The 16692-nt window shown below is 43.7% G+C and overlaps 2 protein-coding genes across 3 annotated transcripts in view; both read right to left on the minus strand.

Annotated features, from left to right (window-relative positions):
- Nucleotides 1–5453, minus strand: part of RSU1 (Ras suppressor protein 1) — a 61176-nt gene extending 55723 nt beyond the window's left edge. Inside the window, exons 1-2 of the mRNA XM_083578895.1 lie at nucleotides 5187–5453; nucleotides 2850–2965 (exon numbers count right to left, since the gene is read on the minus strand). Of these exons, the coding sequence (XP_083435021.1) occupies nucleotides 2850–2958 (109 nt within the window). The 5' untranslated portion in view covers nucleotides 2959–2965; nucleotides 5187–5453. The remainder of the gene's footprint in view (nucleotides 1–2849; nucleotides 2966–5186) is intronic.
- Nucleotides 5454–8783: 3330 nt separating this feature from the next.
- CUBN (cubilin) overlaps nucleotides 8784–16692 on the minus strand; it is a 137269-nt gene continuing 129360 nt past the window's right edge. For both annotated transcript variants that reach the window (XM_083578438.1, XM_083578439.1), the window contains 7 exons: nucleotides 16304–16466; nucleotides 15239–15447; nucleotides 13746–13902; nucleotides 13459–13634; nucleotides 12850–13015; nucleotides 10573–10808; nucleotides 8784–9002 (listed from right to left, as the gene is read on the minus strand). In XM_083578438.1, coding sequence (XP_083434564.1) covers nucleotides 8895–9002; nucleotides 10573–10808; nucleotides 12850–13015; nucleotides 13459–13634; nucleotides 13746–13902; nucleotides 15239–15447; nucleotides 16304–16466 — 1215 coding nt within the window. In that variant the 3' untranslated portion in view covers nucleotides 8784–8894. The remainder of the gene's footprint in view (nucleotides 9003–10572; nucleotides 10809–12849; nucleotides 13016–13458; nucleotides 13635–13745; nucleotides 13903–15238; nucleotides 15448–16303; nucleotides 16467–16692) is intronic.

A 16692-nucleotide genomic window follows, 5' to 3' on the forward strand; every position in this document is an offset into this window, starting at 1 on the left:
TTTATGTACAGGGCCAGTGAAGAATGGCTAAGTGTAACTTCTAAGAGTGCTAGCCAAGGCATATGTATTCAGACATGCAAAGCCCAGTGAACTCAATAGGACTTAAACTCAAGTAAGTGCGCACAGGATTGCAGGCAAGCAGCACGATCCTAACCATGTCTACTTAGAAGTAAGCCCTAGTGAATTCAGTGGGGCTTACTCCTAGATTAATGCACCATCACATTCAAGAAGGTAGCTTACAACATGAAACTGAGTTTAAAGAAAGATAAGGCTTAAATGCCAAGACAATGGAGAGTAGAAAAGAATCTAGGTGCTCAAGAATCTAGGGCAGGCAGAAAAAAATAACATATGATCGTAAGATTATTCTGGATCATGAGGCCAAAGGCCCACGGGGTCCAGCATCCTGTTCTCACAGTGGCCAACCAGATGCCTGTGGGGAAACACACAAGCAGGAACTGAGCACAACAACACTGTAAACACACTTGTGATTTTCAGCAACTGGTTTTCAGGGGTGTACCAAAAGCAGCGGCAGAACGTAACCATTGTGCACCCAATGGGACTTACTTCCAAGTAGACATGTATAGGATTGCAGTCAGATACTTCAGCCCATTTAATTTTCGAGGGAGAAATGACACTTTATACAACACACTTTTACTCGCCAACACCTGCCTTCCTGAGGACAAATAGTTTTTGCCAGGGGTCCACAAATGTTGGGTTTGGCATTGCAGTCAAGACTTCTATTTTTGGTTGCCACCAATTTCATTCTCAAACCCCCTGTGCATAGTGAATCTGAGCAAAAGACAGGGTCTTCTCTCATTTGTGTGGGATACTGAGGAAATAAACAGTAGGTGCTTCTCCCACTGCTTGAAAGGGCCCTCTTAGTACAAGGTGGAATTGTTTTGTGACTCCGATTTCTTAACCTGCTTGAGAACTGCAGTGGAAATTCATGTCAGTTGCCACGCTCACCAGAGGGCAAGGGGCACTTGTCCCTGACTGTACACCCTGTGTGTTCAGGTACACGGCCTTTTTTTAAAAAAAGAACCCCTCTTTTGGCATATAGATGGGACATTTCCAATGACAAATGTTCATTTTCTCCTGGCCGAAAGAGTTAACGCTTTCCCCATGTGGCCTAGACATTAGCAAGTACTACTGCCTAATTAACCAAATGCCACAATGGGAGCCGAAGTGTAGCATCTGCCTAATAAGCTGCCTAGCTACAAACCAATAAATAACTTAAATATCTTTGACATTATTAAGCAATATGATAATTTCTGATGGGATAATTTAATGTTTCAGACAAAGGGAACTCTTGAGACAGGTGTTGCTACTTATCTAATGTCACATCATGAAAAAGAAACCTGTTACAGCATATCTGAATTATTTACGAGATAATTAGCATAGACTGAGCACCAGCCTGTCTCCGAAGATTCAGGGGAGAGGTCGCTAAGACACAAAAGAGAGACTTCCGTTGCTCCAGATTTCTTTACTGCCAGCAAAACCATTACTAATTTATGTTCGCTTCAGAGAACGTATCATACAATAAGATTAAGGAAAGGTCTCAGCCGATATGATCTTTCTTAGTGTCTTTTTAATCCATGGCGCCAGAAGAAGAGTTTTCCAAAATATGAAGTTATTTGCATCCAGAAATTGACACGTTCTTGCCCTCAGAACGACCCTTTACAGTTTGTGCAAAAGCTTTTAAATAAACCCCAGCTTCTTACTTCCTGATGATCTTACAATGGTTGCTTCAGAAATTAGCAGCAGATAAGCAAATGGGTGTTCAACTCATGAAAAACTAGAAAGCCTGAAGTTGTGGATTCTGTAATTTAATTTATCCTCCAATCCTTCAGATCTCACAATTTTGTAAAGTCACCTAAATGCTCTTTAAGTATTCAGGCTCTCACTGTATTTATTTTCTTACATTTCTGTCCCATTGAGCCTAAGTTGGCGTCTATGTACCACCAAGGCATTAACCAGACACAGATTGGCTTAGCTTCAGAAACGTTGGGAATTCAAATGCCAGTTTAGACCATAACCCAATATATTGGGTATCTACAGACTCTTGAGCTATTTTCTTAAGTGACATAAATAATAAATTTTTGTTCTAGGAATTTCTTATTAAAAAACCCCACTGTGAATATACCGTATTTTTCGCTCTACAAGACGCACCAGACCATAAGACACACCTAGTTTTTGGAGGAGGAAAACAAGAAAAAAAATATTCTGAATCTCAGAAGCCAGAACAACAAGAGGGATCGATGTGCAGCGAAAGCAGCAATCCCTCTTGCTGTTCTGGCTTCTGGGATAGCTGTGCAGCCTGCATTCGCTCCATAAGACGCACACACATTCCCCCTTACTTTTTAGGAGGGAAAAAGTGAGTCTTATAGAGCAAAAAATACAGTAATTAATGCTGGATGTAACATGGGAAGTAACAGTTCTAAATGTATATACAAGTCCATGGAGTATTATTTGGTTTGAACAGTACGGCAGACATGTGAGCCAGCGTTTCACCACTGCTCTAGGCCATACAGAGTATTTATCTGGGCAAACTTATGTGTGAATCAGACCTCCACACATTACATTTAATATACAGCTATCAGGAAATCTTCAGATGGTAACACCCCAAAAGCGTTTCTGGGCTCTGATTTCAGTTTTGTCAACTGAGAGGACTTCAGAAATGTCTTTCTCTCCAAAGATATATGGTGATATATGGCTCTTACACTAATGCGCCCTTCAGCTTTTTCTGTGGTTGTGACATGTGTTCAGACCCAAGAATATAGAAGCAACCTTATGCTTGGAAGTGCAAGAAAGCCATGATAGGGGCAAGCAGGGAGAAGAGAAATACTTACACAAGCCAGATATGTCCAGCATGCTAGAGATCCCTCGATCACACATGTCCACCTCCAATATGTTCTTCTCCCTACTCTCCTCCACAATTTTTTTCAGTGATTTGGACATGGTTAAGCTGGAACCAGAACAGAGACACAAAGTGGAACAGGAATGAATGACAGATATGGGAAAGTGATATAAGACAGTAAGAGGCAGGTATATTTTACTGCCCCAAATAAGTCAATACAGTAGCCCATCTGAGAGAGAGAAATGCTGCTCACACAAGCATTCTAACCACACAGAGTAGCCTTCCCCAACCCGGTGCTGTCCAGAAGTTATTGGGACAGCAACGCTCAACCAGGCAAAGTGTACTGTTTATACCAACTGTCAAGCCCGTAAACTACGCACAGCTTATATCAAGGTGGAAATTGTTTTAAAAACTTACATGCCAACTATTTATCAAAAGAAAATCCTGCCAGCTAATAAAAAAGGGACAACAGAAACACAAAACCATGCATAGTTCAATGGAATCATAAATCAAACTATCTGCATAAAAACTCAGACCAGAGACAGTGACAAAGCAGCTGTCAGAACTCAAAAACATCAGAACACCAGCAAGAGGAAATATCCAGTCAAAAATATTCAGTAAACAACCATGTCTTCATTAGCTGTCTAAAAGTGGGAAGGCCTGGCACTTGGATGGGTGTCACTACAGAAGAAGTACTACCAAGGGCCAAGGGCGCCTCATCCTGTTGAGAGCCTGGTTGACCAAGTTAATGGCTCATCTAGCCCAGCATCTTGTTCTCAAAGTGGCCACCCAGAAAATGATGAGAGCAGGCAGATAGGCTCATACAGCAGGTGGCAGTCTTCAACCTATGCAGGTCCCAAGCTATTTAGGGCTTTAAAGATGAACACCAGCACCTTGAGTTGAGCTCAGAAACTAACTGGCAGCTAACACAGATCACACAAAACTGGTGGGGTAGATTCAAAACACTCTACACCCATCAGCATCCTAGCTACCTCAACGATAGGCCTTCCTATCATTTCCCTGCCACTGACAGGTGGAACAGTCACGGGGGAAAGGCTCTCATAAAACCTTGAATGACTGGGCTCAGAAGAAAGAAGTTCTAGCAATTGCCTCTTAACTCTGCAAAGAATGAGGCAGTCAGTTTACTCACACATGAAGCTGGAAATAGGAACAAGTCGTCTCCATACATGCACAAGCATTTGCTTAGGGAAGTGTACACTCAGTGATGCGCACAGCTCAGCTACCGTGTGTGCAGGGGCAGACTGGTAATACGGTGCCCTGGGCAAGGACAAAAATTTGGCACTTCCCTAAATATTGGATTTTCACAATAATTCCTTTTGGTCCAGTTACTTTTTGTTAATGGATCTTGTTAACAGGTCCCCATCTAAACATAGGTATTATCAGTGCTTTTTTCTAAAAACATGTTTAGGGGTACTCTCATTTTGACTCTAGAAAATCACCATTTTATCGTTCAAATCGAGAAAAGTAAATACAGTAAATGGACAAAAGTACAAAGATTCACAAAATGTTTAGCGGTATGCGTCCCCATGTCCCCCCAGAAAAAAAGCACTGGGTATTATTATTACAGTGGTACCTGGGGTTAAGAACTTAATTCTTCTGGAGGTGTGTTCTTAACCGGAAACTGTTCTTAACTTGAGGTACCACTTTAGCTAATGGGGCCTCCTGCTGCTGCCACGCCGCTGCATGATTTCTGTTCTCATCCTGAAGCAAAGCTCTTAACTCGAGGTACTATTTCTGGGTTAGCAGAGTCTGTAACCTGAAGCATCTGTAACCCGAGGTACCACTGTATTGCTATTTTGTACCACCCTAAACCCAGCACTGGTGTGCGCAGCTGCACTCATGGGACAGTTCCATGCAAATCACCGCACAAAAGTAAACAACTCAACTATTCGTGTACACTTTGGGTGTTATCACCTCCAGCGTTTCAGAGCAGAGATGGGGAACCCATCACCCTTGACCACTGGCCATGCTAGCTGGGATCTGGCCCACAGATCCCAACCCCTGTTGAAGAACCAAGAACCTCGGGGTTCTTATTTTTGCTTTCCAGAAATGCAGGAAGCTTCACTGGCGGGCTGCTGCCCGTCCACCAGAGCCTCGACCCCGCTTTGCAGAAGGGGAAAGAGCTACGCCGCCTCGGGAGGAGGAGAAGGAGAAGGGGCGAGTCCTTCCTGGGTCCAGGAGGCTGTCAGTTCACACGACCAGGGAAAGGAAGGGGACCAAGGGGCTCCGACTCGCCGCCCAAGTCCGAAAGCAGGGCAGGCCCCGCTGGAGCTCTCGGGTTTGGGGGGGTGGCGATGCAGAAACTCACCGACGGGACGGGACCGGGGCGCTGCTGGCTGCTCAACTCCGGCCGGCCGGGCTCCCCGCTTCACGGCACACGCCCTGCTCTGAGGCGCCGCCTCCGTCCCGCCCGCCCGTCGGCTCCCGAGGCGAGTGCCTCCCTTCTCAGTGCGCAGGCGCCCGGCGGGGAGGGCGAGGGAAGCCCGGCGCGCGCCGCTCCAAGTAAGGCGAAGCGCTCCGGGGAGCAGCGGCTCCGCCCGACACTCGGAATGCGCAGCCGGCGGCTGCCCAACCCGAGAAGCAGCTCCGCCTTAGCCCGGCCGCCATTGGATGGGAGGACCCAGGAGCGAGCCAATAGACGGCGGGCCCGAGGCTATGGAGGCGCACGGGCGGTGGCATTGGAGGAAGTAGTAGGGAACTTTCGCAGGAGGCGCTCGGAGTGTGTTCTTCCTTCCCCGCTTTTCTTTTTGCGTTCGGGCAGCCGGATGCTGAAGCGCATCTTTTGCACCGAGACCTTTTCTGCTTGGAATGTGCGGGGAGGAAGAACGCGCAGGCCAATGGGGGTGGAAAGAGAAATCAAAGGAAAACACTTAAGGCGGAGCTCTGGAAATGAAGGACGCGGGAAGATCCCAGGGGCATCAGAGGAGAAGGGGCATCAGAGCTGACCTGACATCCTGTTCGCGCAGTGGCCAAGCAGGTGCCCGTGGGGCGCAGGTGGTCAGGCAGGTCGTGGGCGCAGCAGAGCGCTCCCCACTTCTGCCCCCCCCTCAGCAATTGGTATTAAGAGGCGTCCAGCCACAGCGGGCGCTGCGACTGTCCAGGGGTTTGGCTGCACCCCTGAAGGCGCACTCTCCCGTTGTCTCCCGAGACAAACGGATGTCAACAACTGCCTCCAGCTTTGGAGGTAGCATGGTCATCGCGACTACTGGCCACTGATAGCCTTAACCTCCACAGATTTAATTTCTCTTTAAAGCTGCCCAAGTTGGTGGTCATCAGCACATCTTGCAGCTGAAATTTTTTTTTGTCTATGTGATGTGAAGTCATTGCTTTTGTCCATCTTGGATCTTCCCAGTGTTCGCTTCATAGGGTGACCCAAGTGTCTAGAAGTTTGACAGGAAAAAAAGTTTATTTTCTCCATAATGTATGGAGAAAATACACTACACTTCTGCCATGCCCCTCACTCATCTCCCCCACTCCCCAAAATGCCTTAAGGCTTTAAAAGCACCAAACATCAAAAGCTTTCCTCACAGGAGAGTGGCTCCATTTTGGGTGCCCTTTTCTGAATCTTTTCCAACTCCGCAATTTCCCTTTTGAGGTGTGGCAACCAGAACAGTAAATGGTATCCCAAGTGCGGTCACGCCATAGATTTGTGTAATGACATTATGGTACTGGCAGTTTTACAGTATTTTCAATCTCTTTTCCCATGATTAATTTAGGCCACTGCTGAAATAAATTGGCAAATTTCTCACTTCTAGCTGTCTGTACGGACATTACTGAAGCAGAAGGAAACCAGTCAACTCCACAATGACTGCTTACAATCATGGTTCTGCAGTTATGGCACTCTCGTGAGAGAGGAACATAGGTTTACTTATATTCACCCTTCCTATAAACATCCTCAAACCATCAGTATAACCAAACAAGTGAGGACATAGCATAAGCATACCCAGCATGACAGATGCTTAATTAAATAAAACCACCACTTAGTAAAAAAAATAAAAATGGAAAGGAGGCTGTTGTTGTTTAGTCGTTTAGTCGTGTCCGACTCTTCGTGACCCCATGGACCAGAGCACGCCAGGCACTCCTGTCTTCCACTGCCTCCCGCAGTTTGGTCAGACTCATGTTTGTAGCTTTGAGAACACTATCCAACCATCTCGTCCTCTGTCGTTCCCTTCTCCTTGTGCCCTCCATCTTTCCCAACATCAGGGTCTTTTCTAGGGAGTCTTCTCTTCTCATGAGGTGGCCAAAGTATTGGAGCCTCAGCTTCACGATCTGTCCTTCCAGTGAGCCCTCAGGGCTGATTTCCTTAAGAATGGATACGTTTGATCTTCTTGCAGTCCATGGGACTCTCAAGAGTCTCCTCCAGCACCATAATTCAAAAGCATCAATTCTTCAGCGATCAGTCTTCTTTATGGTCCAGCTTTCACTTCCATACATCACTAGGAAAGGAGGCTACTGATACCCAATCCCAGCACATGTATCCCAGTGAGAGTTTGTTTTAAGATCTCATTGCAGGGCCCTCTTGCTTGGCTTTGCATAGCATATCTGTCAGGCTGGAAATAGCACAAAATGCCCCTTGGATTTTGGAATGGGCAGCTCATCCCCACCCCCACAAATGACTTTACTCAGCAAGCTTTACTGCCTAGGGTCAAAAACCACATTTGAGAGGTATGCGCACCAGTTCCACTCAATTTATCTAGTTATTAAATGTATTAATCGCCTTTCTGTTACAACCCACTCAAGGCCATTTACAGGCTTTGGCCAGGTTCCAATGAGTGTAAGTGCAACTTGTTTCCATGTGCCGAAGGAGCTTTTGCTTGTTTTCCTCAACATGGGAAACCACTTTTGAAACTGGGGAAACATTTCAGAGCTTTTAAAATTTGATACACATGGGACTTTGCTGTTCAAAATGGGGGGGGGAGGTTAAAACAAATCCTACAGTACATGTTCAGATGCACCTAAAGTAATGTCTTGGGTCCTAGCCAATGAAGTTAAATAACTGACATACTAAAACCCCAGTATCAATAAAATCAGAAGACAGTAACACAGCACAGAAGCTACCATCATTTAAAGAGAGAAGAGGCTTTTAATGTTGTGCTGCTGCCTTTTTAGAGTCATAGAATCCTAGTGTTGCAAGGGACCTTGAAAGTTACCTACTTCAGCCTTCTTCAACCTTGGGTTCCTCACTGTTGTTGGACATCAGCTAAGCTGGTTGTGGGGTGATGGAGCCTGTAGACCAGCAATATTTAGGGACCCAAGGTGGCTGCACAATTATTATTATTAATAATAATTGTATTTGATCCGAAATACTGTGGTTATAAATATAATCAACCATTCTTATTTTGGAAAGTGTGCAAATGTCCCAAATGAGTGATATGAATTTTAGACAAATTCACGTATCTTAGAATTGAGCATGATTTTCTGTATCCGGCAGGAACGCTAGTTGATGTCTCCCGCTCCACCAATAGTTCAAGAGTTATTTTTGCAATGCTCCAGTCTTACCATTGTCTATATAGAAGAGTGATTTTGGAGAATAGTTTGCTTAGGGGCACTCAGCTCTCATTTGGTGTCATTTTCAGTGTTTTGTGCCCAATAGCAAACAGGTACAGTGATACCATGAGTTACAAACACCTCAGGTTACAAATGCTTCAGGTTACAAACTCCGCTAACCTGGAAGAGTTACCTCGAGTTTAGAACTTTGCCCCAGGATGAGAACGGAAATCGTGTGCTGGCAGCGCAGCAGCAGCAAGAGGCCCCATTAGTGAAAGCACGCCTCTAGTTAAGAACAGTTTCAGGTTGAGAACGGACCTCCGGAACAAATTAAGTTCGTAACTAGAGGTACCACTGTATTCTTACAAGCAATCACAAAGAGCTCAAAATCATTTGAATTTTAAAAATACATAACAACTGCATTGACCAAAATAATTTTATTGTATTTATGGAGACAATTATATTCTTTGAAGTCTCTTCAATACAGAGAAGTGCTGAATAATTGTATTTTTTCCACAGAAGCATTATTTCAGCTGCTCCAAGTTAGCCTAAATCCTGACGGTAGAGTTACATACTCTGAATGGAATTTTATAAACACTTCATGTGATGCAGCTGTAAATGGAGCAATGTTGGTGTCCTGAGAAGAAAAGGGGAAAAATAAAAATAATAATAATACTGATTACAGAACCTTTTCACAGAAAGCACATTCCTATAAGAATGCTACACAGGATGGTTCCAGGCTGTCTTTATTTTGACAGAGGATTAAATCACATACCAGCAAATTCAGATTGTGCAATTAAAAGTTTATTTGGAATTCCTCCCCTGCTAAAGTAGACTTCTTGCAATAAGGAAAGTGATGAGGAAACGTGCTTGGAAGTGTGGGATAACAATTGCTTTATGGAACATAATATAACTTCCCCCAAACAAATCAGAATGAATAAATAGCTGACATTGTCTAACCGCCTCACAAACTTCGTGGAAACAGATCAGGATGAATGTTCAACAAACAAGTTGTCTGGAACCGACCCTGGTTTAAGGGCCCCTCCAGACATCCTTTTTATTGTGAATTTGTGATGATATTGGGGCGATTATACATGATGCTGCTTTCAATATTGCTTGCAGCTGCAAAAGTTTTGGGGTAGATATTCTGCTTACTTTCCAATCAATGCAGATCCCTAGACTTCCTGCTGAAACGTCCCTGTACCTTTTTATACCGCAAATGTTCTAATTTAGTTTTTTTGTCTTGCTTTCGTTGCACTATAATGCAAGAGTGCCCTGGACCCAGATGGCAACAGTGTGACAGCATTGGAAAAGCATCACAAAACAACTAATGAAGCAGGATGCAGTGTGGATGTTTGACAAAACATATCTTAGGTTGCGTCAAGCATTGCTTACAGGGACTGTGTACACACCCGTACCTTTAAAGCACATTTTCACCACCCAGGAATCCTGAGAACTGTAGCTTGCTTAGAGTGCTGGGAAGTGTAGTTCTATGAGGGAGAAACTACAGTTCCCAAGATTGTATGTGTGTGTGCACGCACACTTTAAATATGATTTAAAGGTATCGTGTGTACAGACAGAGCAGGGTGCATTTCCATTGCTTCTGGTGGTGGCAGGGTATTCTGAGCAGCCTGTGGATGAATATCTTAAACGTCAGCCAGGCTTGCATGCCAGCAGCCAACCCTTCCTAGTACTCAGGTCCCAAGCCATGTAGGGCTTTTAAAGGTTATAATTTTGAATAAACTGAATAAACACTCTGAATTTTTCCTAGAAACAAATTGACAGCCAGAGGGGTTCATGTAAAAGTGACAAGATGTATTCCCCACAACAGCTGTGTTTTGTACCAACTGCAATATGACTCAATTGTCTTCAAAGGCAACCCAACACAGAGTGTGGTATAGTCCAATTTAGTTTTCACAAGGCTGTGTATAACTGAGCTGCCTTCAGGTGAGGAATCTCATAATTTCATCCAGCACTGCTTTCTCTGCATTACAACATGGAAGGGGTGAGAGTTTGTGAACCGAGATATTAGATCTCATTTTGGAAACGCTCAGAGGAAGAAACTAAAATAAAAAGAACACTTTAGCACAAACTCCACTAGATGTCACTACAGTCTCTCTGTTGGAATGACCATGTATGTTACACAACCCACAACAGAGCTGGAGCCCACACTGGCAAACGTCGCATAGTACAAAATTAAAACATACCATTCCACAATATGGTCCCATAGATGCATGGCTACTGTCCGGTCCATTATAAAGTTTCAGATAGTTGCTGCTACAGTCACCAGGATCATCAATGCTGATGAAAGCAAAATGGACGGTAACAGCCCTTCCTTGGGGGGCTTTAATTGTCCACTCGCAGTCTGTCTGATTCTGATAAGAAGCTGGGTACCCAGGGCTGGCAAATGAACCAGTCTCACCATATAAAGTACCACCACATCCTACAAACAGAAAGTTAGTGCTAAATAATTTGTTGTACTGTGCATTCTCAACAACATTCTCAGCAATAGACATAAGGGAGGAAGTATCAATGGTTATGCCACATTTTTTAAACTAACTTCATTGGGCTTAAACTGGATGAGGAAGATTGCATGTGGGTTGTTTTTTTTTCTTAAATCCCAACTGGCCTGGATTTGTAGGAATACAATTGCAAAACAAAACATAACACACCAATTTTTAGGTTACAGTATTTCTTGTCATTGCTTGTGAATTCCCAGGCAGCAGCCATGGCCAGGAACATGTTTTACCAGCTTAGGCTTGTTGGCCAGTTACAAACCTTTTGGAGAAGGAGGCTCACCTGAACATTGTAATGTATGGAACATCCAGATTGGGTTGTTGTAATCCAGAATGCGGCAGCTAGACTGGTGACTGCAAGTGGCCACCAAGACCACATAACTCCGGTCCTGAAAGACCTACATTGGCTCCCAGTACGTTTTGGGGCACAATTCAAAGTGTTGGTGCTGACCTTTAAAGCCCTAAATGGCTTCAGCCCAGTATACCTGAAGGAGTGTCTCCATTCCCATCGTTCTGCCTGGACACTGCGGTCCAGCGCCGAGGGCCTTCTGGTGGTTCCCTCACTGCTAGAAGTGCAGTTACAGGGAACCAGGCAGAGGGCCTTCTTGGTAGTGGCACCCACCCTGTGGAACACCCTCCCACCAGATGTCAAAGAAATAAACTATCTGACTTTTAGAAGACATCTGAAGGCAGCCCTGTTTAGGGAAGTTTTTAATGTTTGATCTTTTACTGTGTTTTTAATATCCTGTTGGAAGCTGCCCAGAGTGGCTGGGGAAACCCAGCCAGATGGGTGGGGTATAAATAATAAATTATCATCACTTCTACACTGTACAGTGATTCACCTTTGAAGGTGATCTGGCAATTTCAACTAGTTCAAAGTGTTATCGATATTTAATCTCAGGAGTTGGCTGAAAGGGGCATATAATGGGATTGTTAAAACAGCTGCTCTTGCTCTAAATTTGTTTGCAAACACAATTCAAAGTGATGGTTTTAAACCTTCAACTGGCAGGACACCGAGGAAGGAGAACTGGATCCCAGCGAGGAGTGTAGCCACGATTGGATGAGACCTCTCCTGCTGATGTATGGCAGGGATGGGGAACATCTGCAGTTCTCCAGGTGTTGCTGGACTCCAACTCCCATCAGTCCCAGCCAGAATGGCCAATAGTCAGGGTTGGTGGGAGTTGTATGCCAACACCTTGAAGACCAAACTTTCCCCATCCCTTCCATACATCAACAGAAGAGGCCTTATTCCGAGATTGCTCACTGATACAAGTTGGATTTGTGGGGAAAAGGATAATTGTAAACTATATGCTGATCTCCGCCAGCAATTTCTAGATCAACTCTGTATCCCCAAATGGAAACCAGAGTTGGAGGTCATACATTTTCTATTACTGGGAAGTGATCAGGAGCTCACCAAGTTAGTGGCTAAATATCTCTATTTGGTTTTTTGTTGTCAAAACACACTGCAGACATCTGATCTCCCTGGAGACCTAGAGATGTGACAATAGATTGCTCTGCCTCCTTTCTTTTAGCAAATGTTTTGTGCCACTGGGGAAGTGGTAATTCTGTATTGATTTGTTTTGGATGTTTGTATGTGATACCAATAAAAGGTTTGATGATGATGATGATGATGATAAGGAGGAGTGAGTGGTTCCCTTTCCTTGAAACTATTTCTGCAGCAAAGGCTCCTAAACCGATCCAGTCCTTCCATTCAGGAATGGTCAAAGGTTTCTTATTTCAGCACATATTTATTTGGAAGGTGAATCTGATACAGTTCTAGATGACTGGAAATCCATGTTTAATAGTGTACTCAGTGGGCGTCATTATAATCTCTTCAATGTAGTTTAAATTAAGTCTTAACGTTTTAAAAAATAATTTGTAAGATACCCTGAGAGCCTTGAAAGTCCAAATAGCAGGTTATAAGTGGAAACAAACAAACAAATATAGAATGAAAACCATTGCTAGTACCAGTTGGTGATGAAGTCCAAGTGATTTCATAACCTTCACTGGAAGCTAGGATGTCACTTTTGAAACGGAGATACACAGCATGATTTTTGGCAAATACAGGATTGGGTAGGGTGTTTCCACAGTACTTGCCAAGCAGTGGAGAGTTTGCATCACTACCATTTCTGACCTTTAGAAGAATATACAAAGCCATTGTTAATGAAATGTTATCAGTGATGAATAACTAAAATCTTTGCAACTGATACAGGTAACTTGATGGAAACAGTCTCTGTCATGACACTAGCAGGTATCTTCAATCTTTTCTTTTTTTAAAGAAAAGGGTGATTCCTACAAGTGCTTTGTCACAAAGCTGACCTCATGATCAGCATGGTATCTGAGTCAGACCCAGGACATGGCAACAGAGGCAGACTTGTCACATGGAATATAGTAGCAGAGTCCTCTTGGAAGTTTTTACAGGAGTTAGGAGGTGCCATGTGACCCATTCTGGTCTATCGTCTAACCTAGGATTAGACTAGCTGCTACTTGAAAAGGAAATTGCAGACATAGGGGGTACTCTGGTTTAAGGAAAGGGGCCCCATGAAGCAGACCATGTGAAGCAGGTAACTGTCATACCTCTAAGAAATCATGGCATCCATTGTGTTGTAGGTTAAAGGAATTGAAAAAGAGAGAGATGGTGTGATTTAGTGGGGACCGCAGAATAATAGTACAATCCAAGTTGTGAGGGTAAGGATCAGGCCAGCCCGGGCTTTTCAGATAGCCAAATGATTGGTTGTATTCTCTGTTGCAGCCTAGCAGGAGACAAATATATAAATATAAATACAATATCTTCACACCTTTAGATTTTCACTCCCCACACTAATAATTTTTGGTGCCTATAAAAAGCAGGGTGAAAGCTTTACCTGAAGTCAGGTAAGAGAAGCTAAGTCCATTATTAACCACATAGGCTTCTGATCTGAAAATTACAATAGCAGTCTGCCCATAAGAATAAAACACAGGAATCGCAAGATTTTCGGAACCACAAAATCGGTGGACATGATCAGCATGTTCTGGATTGCCCTGAAATGTAATAAGCAAGAAGTCAAAGCTTGGGGGGGGGGGGGACGACAAGGAAAAAAAGAGCATATGGAAATGAAGGAGACTTTCCTAACAGATTGTGACATATTGTGGCTTGTGACATTTTGCACAGCTATTGCAAGATATAGTACCATGTGAACACAGGCATCTGGTTGCCAGTGCTTGTGACATTCTTGGCATTAAAGGCAACCCAATCCTCCTCACTGATTCCTTCTCGCTTAGTAACTTTGTTGTTTAGTCGTTTAGTTGTGTCTGGCTCTTTGTGACCCCATGGACCAGAGCATGCCAGGCACTCCTGTCCTCCACCGCCTCCCGCAGTTTGGTCAAACTCATGTTAGTAGCTTCGAGAACACTGTCCAAACATCTTGTCCCCTGTCGTCCCCTTCTCCTTGTGCTCTCCATCTTTCCCAACATCAGGGTCTTTTCCAGGGAGTCTTCTCTTCTCATGAGGTGGCCATCTGCATATCTGAGGTTGTTGATATTTCTTCTGGCAATCTTAATTCTGGCTCTTAGTAACTACTCTTATTAACTACTCATTGGTAAAGCAACTGCTTCCTTTCAGGCCTTCCTTCCTTCCTGCTGCTTCTCCAGGTTCAGCCTGTATTGGAATGAGTTAGAATGTGCTAGTGCTGACTTATTGGCTTCATATTGGCTGCATGTAAAACCTATACTTGGAATGGCTTTGTTTGTCATGAATAATAAAGCTTACATTTCATTTACCCTTTCAAAAAACAGTCTTACTTGGGGGGGGGGGGGATGCCCGACACCAGGATTTCAATCCCTCAACCCTCAGACTTCAATCGAAACCACATGGCATTAATTTCATGAATGCAATTTACATCCATAGGTTTTTGTTTTTTGTTTTGTTATGCAGATAGTAGCTGCGATAGCTGCTTAAGGGCAGCGGATGGTAGAGAGCACTTCAGGGCAGAGAGCATTTCATGTTTTATGTCCCTGCCATGGTCCTAACAACATCAACCTTCCAAAGCTACTACTTGCATTTCAATGAAGGCAAGGAAAGAAAGAGCTAAAAGTACCCCCTGACCCAATTTTTGAGGTGGTACCAGGGTTACTATTAACATAGCAATATATATATATATATATATATATATATATATATATATATATATATGCACATAAGTTCCACTCATGCAATTAGCATTGGGTCTTGTTTGGCCTTCAGTATCAGACAATGCAGAGATTTGGGCAAGGGGAATTGAAAGCAGGGAAATCTCATGGACCTTTGACACCCAGACTGGGGATCCCCACCTTCATCCTTAGCACACAAGGATCCTAGCAGCAGGCCTGGCTGACTTACCAGTGGTGAGTCTTGGAACTCGAGATAATTCTGAGAGCAGTCCTGGCTGGACTGGAGGTGGAATTCTTGCACCACTATTTTCACATGTTGCTCAGGAGGAGCATCAATAACCCATCTGCAGTACGTAAAGGGAGGATATGCTTCTGGAAAGTAGGGCGATGTCGCTGTTTGGCTGGTTGAAGTTGCATTAAACACACCTCCGCACAGTCCTGTTAAAAGCAACAGCAACACAGATTAGACAAGCTTGCTGGGTTATAAGCACTCTTTCATGGAGGAACAAGGCTATCAGTGGCTACTAGGAATGGTGGATATGTATAACTTCCAGCATCCAAGACAGGATGCCTCTGAATACCAGTAGCTTCAATTCTCACAAGGGGAGGGTGGTGTTGTGCTCCAGTCCTGCTTGCAAGTTTCCAATAAGAATCTGGCTGGCCCCTGTGGGAACTGCTTAAGGGGTTTATTTTGCAATAAAATGGCATATGAATTTGGTTAAATGAATAAACACAGAACAAGGATGCTGGACTAGATGGGGCATTGCACTGATCCAGCAAAGATCTTTTTGTGTACTTCAACTCAGAATCACAAGCTGTTGACCTAAAGAGATATTTATTTGAAAGCAACAAGACATTGAGGTACAGATGTTCAATGCCAAGAGACAAAATGTGCAGATTCAAAATAGATCAATTATATCATGATGGGTTTTAAAATATTATATTTCTATGACATTGGAGTTGCTTTTCTCTTTAAAATACTTGAAGCAATGTGCAAGTTCATGTTTTCTAAATCAGTGGTCTAACAGTGCTAACCAAGCCCCACCTTCTAACCCCTCTGATCTCCCCAAATCCTCTCCACCCAGACAGATACATTTCAGTCACCATCTCTTCCATCAAGTCTTATCTTCTCCAGGAAGCTGGATTCTCTCTATAATTGGTTTCCTAATTTGATAACACTGAGCTATATAATTGCTGATTTTTAAAGTTTTGAAATCCTCCCTGGAGTTGTGCAAGACAAAGGAATGGCTTATTTCACGGGATCTTCTGGGAAGAAAATGAAAATTATACTCACTGTCCACAGTAGTGTAGGTAACATTGAAACCCGCTCTTTCTACATACATGTCAGTGACAAACTTAATGGTCAAGAAGTTGTCAGTAGAAAGAAAAGGAGCTGGAACTCTGGAGCCACAAAACTTGCCAACAACTGTAGCATTTTCATTACTACCATCGAACAGCTAAAAGACAAAACAGAAACATAACTCCTCTATAGCATGATATGTGCGTGAGCTGAACAATTAAAAGCTATGGGAATGATTGGTGGAAGGAGTTCAAGTGTTCAGTTTGGTGACTGATGTCCCATAGGGTGTCTTACAAATGCAAGAACTACTACAATTGATCGCTCAGCTGGTTAGAGTGCGGTGCTGATAACACGAAGGTCACAGGTTCGATCTACATATAGGG

This window comes from Podarcis filfolensis (assembly GCF_964270895.1).
Source record: "Podarcis filfolensis genome assembly, chromosome: 12".
Taxonomy (NCBI): domain Eukaryota; kingdom Metazoa; phylum Chordata; class Lepidosauria; order Squamata; family Lacertidae; genus Podarcis; species Podarcis filfolensis.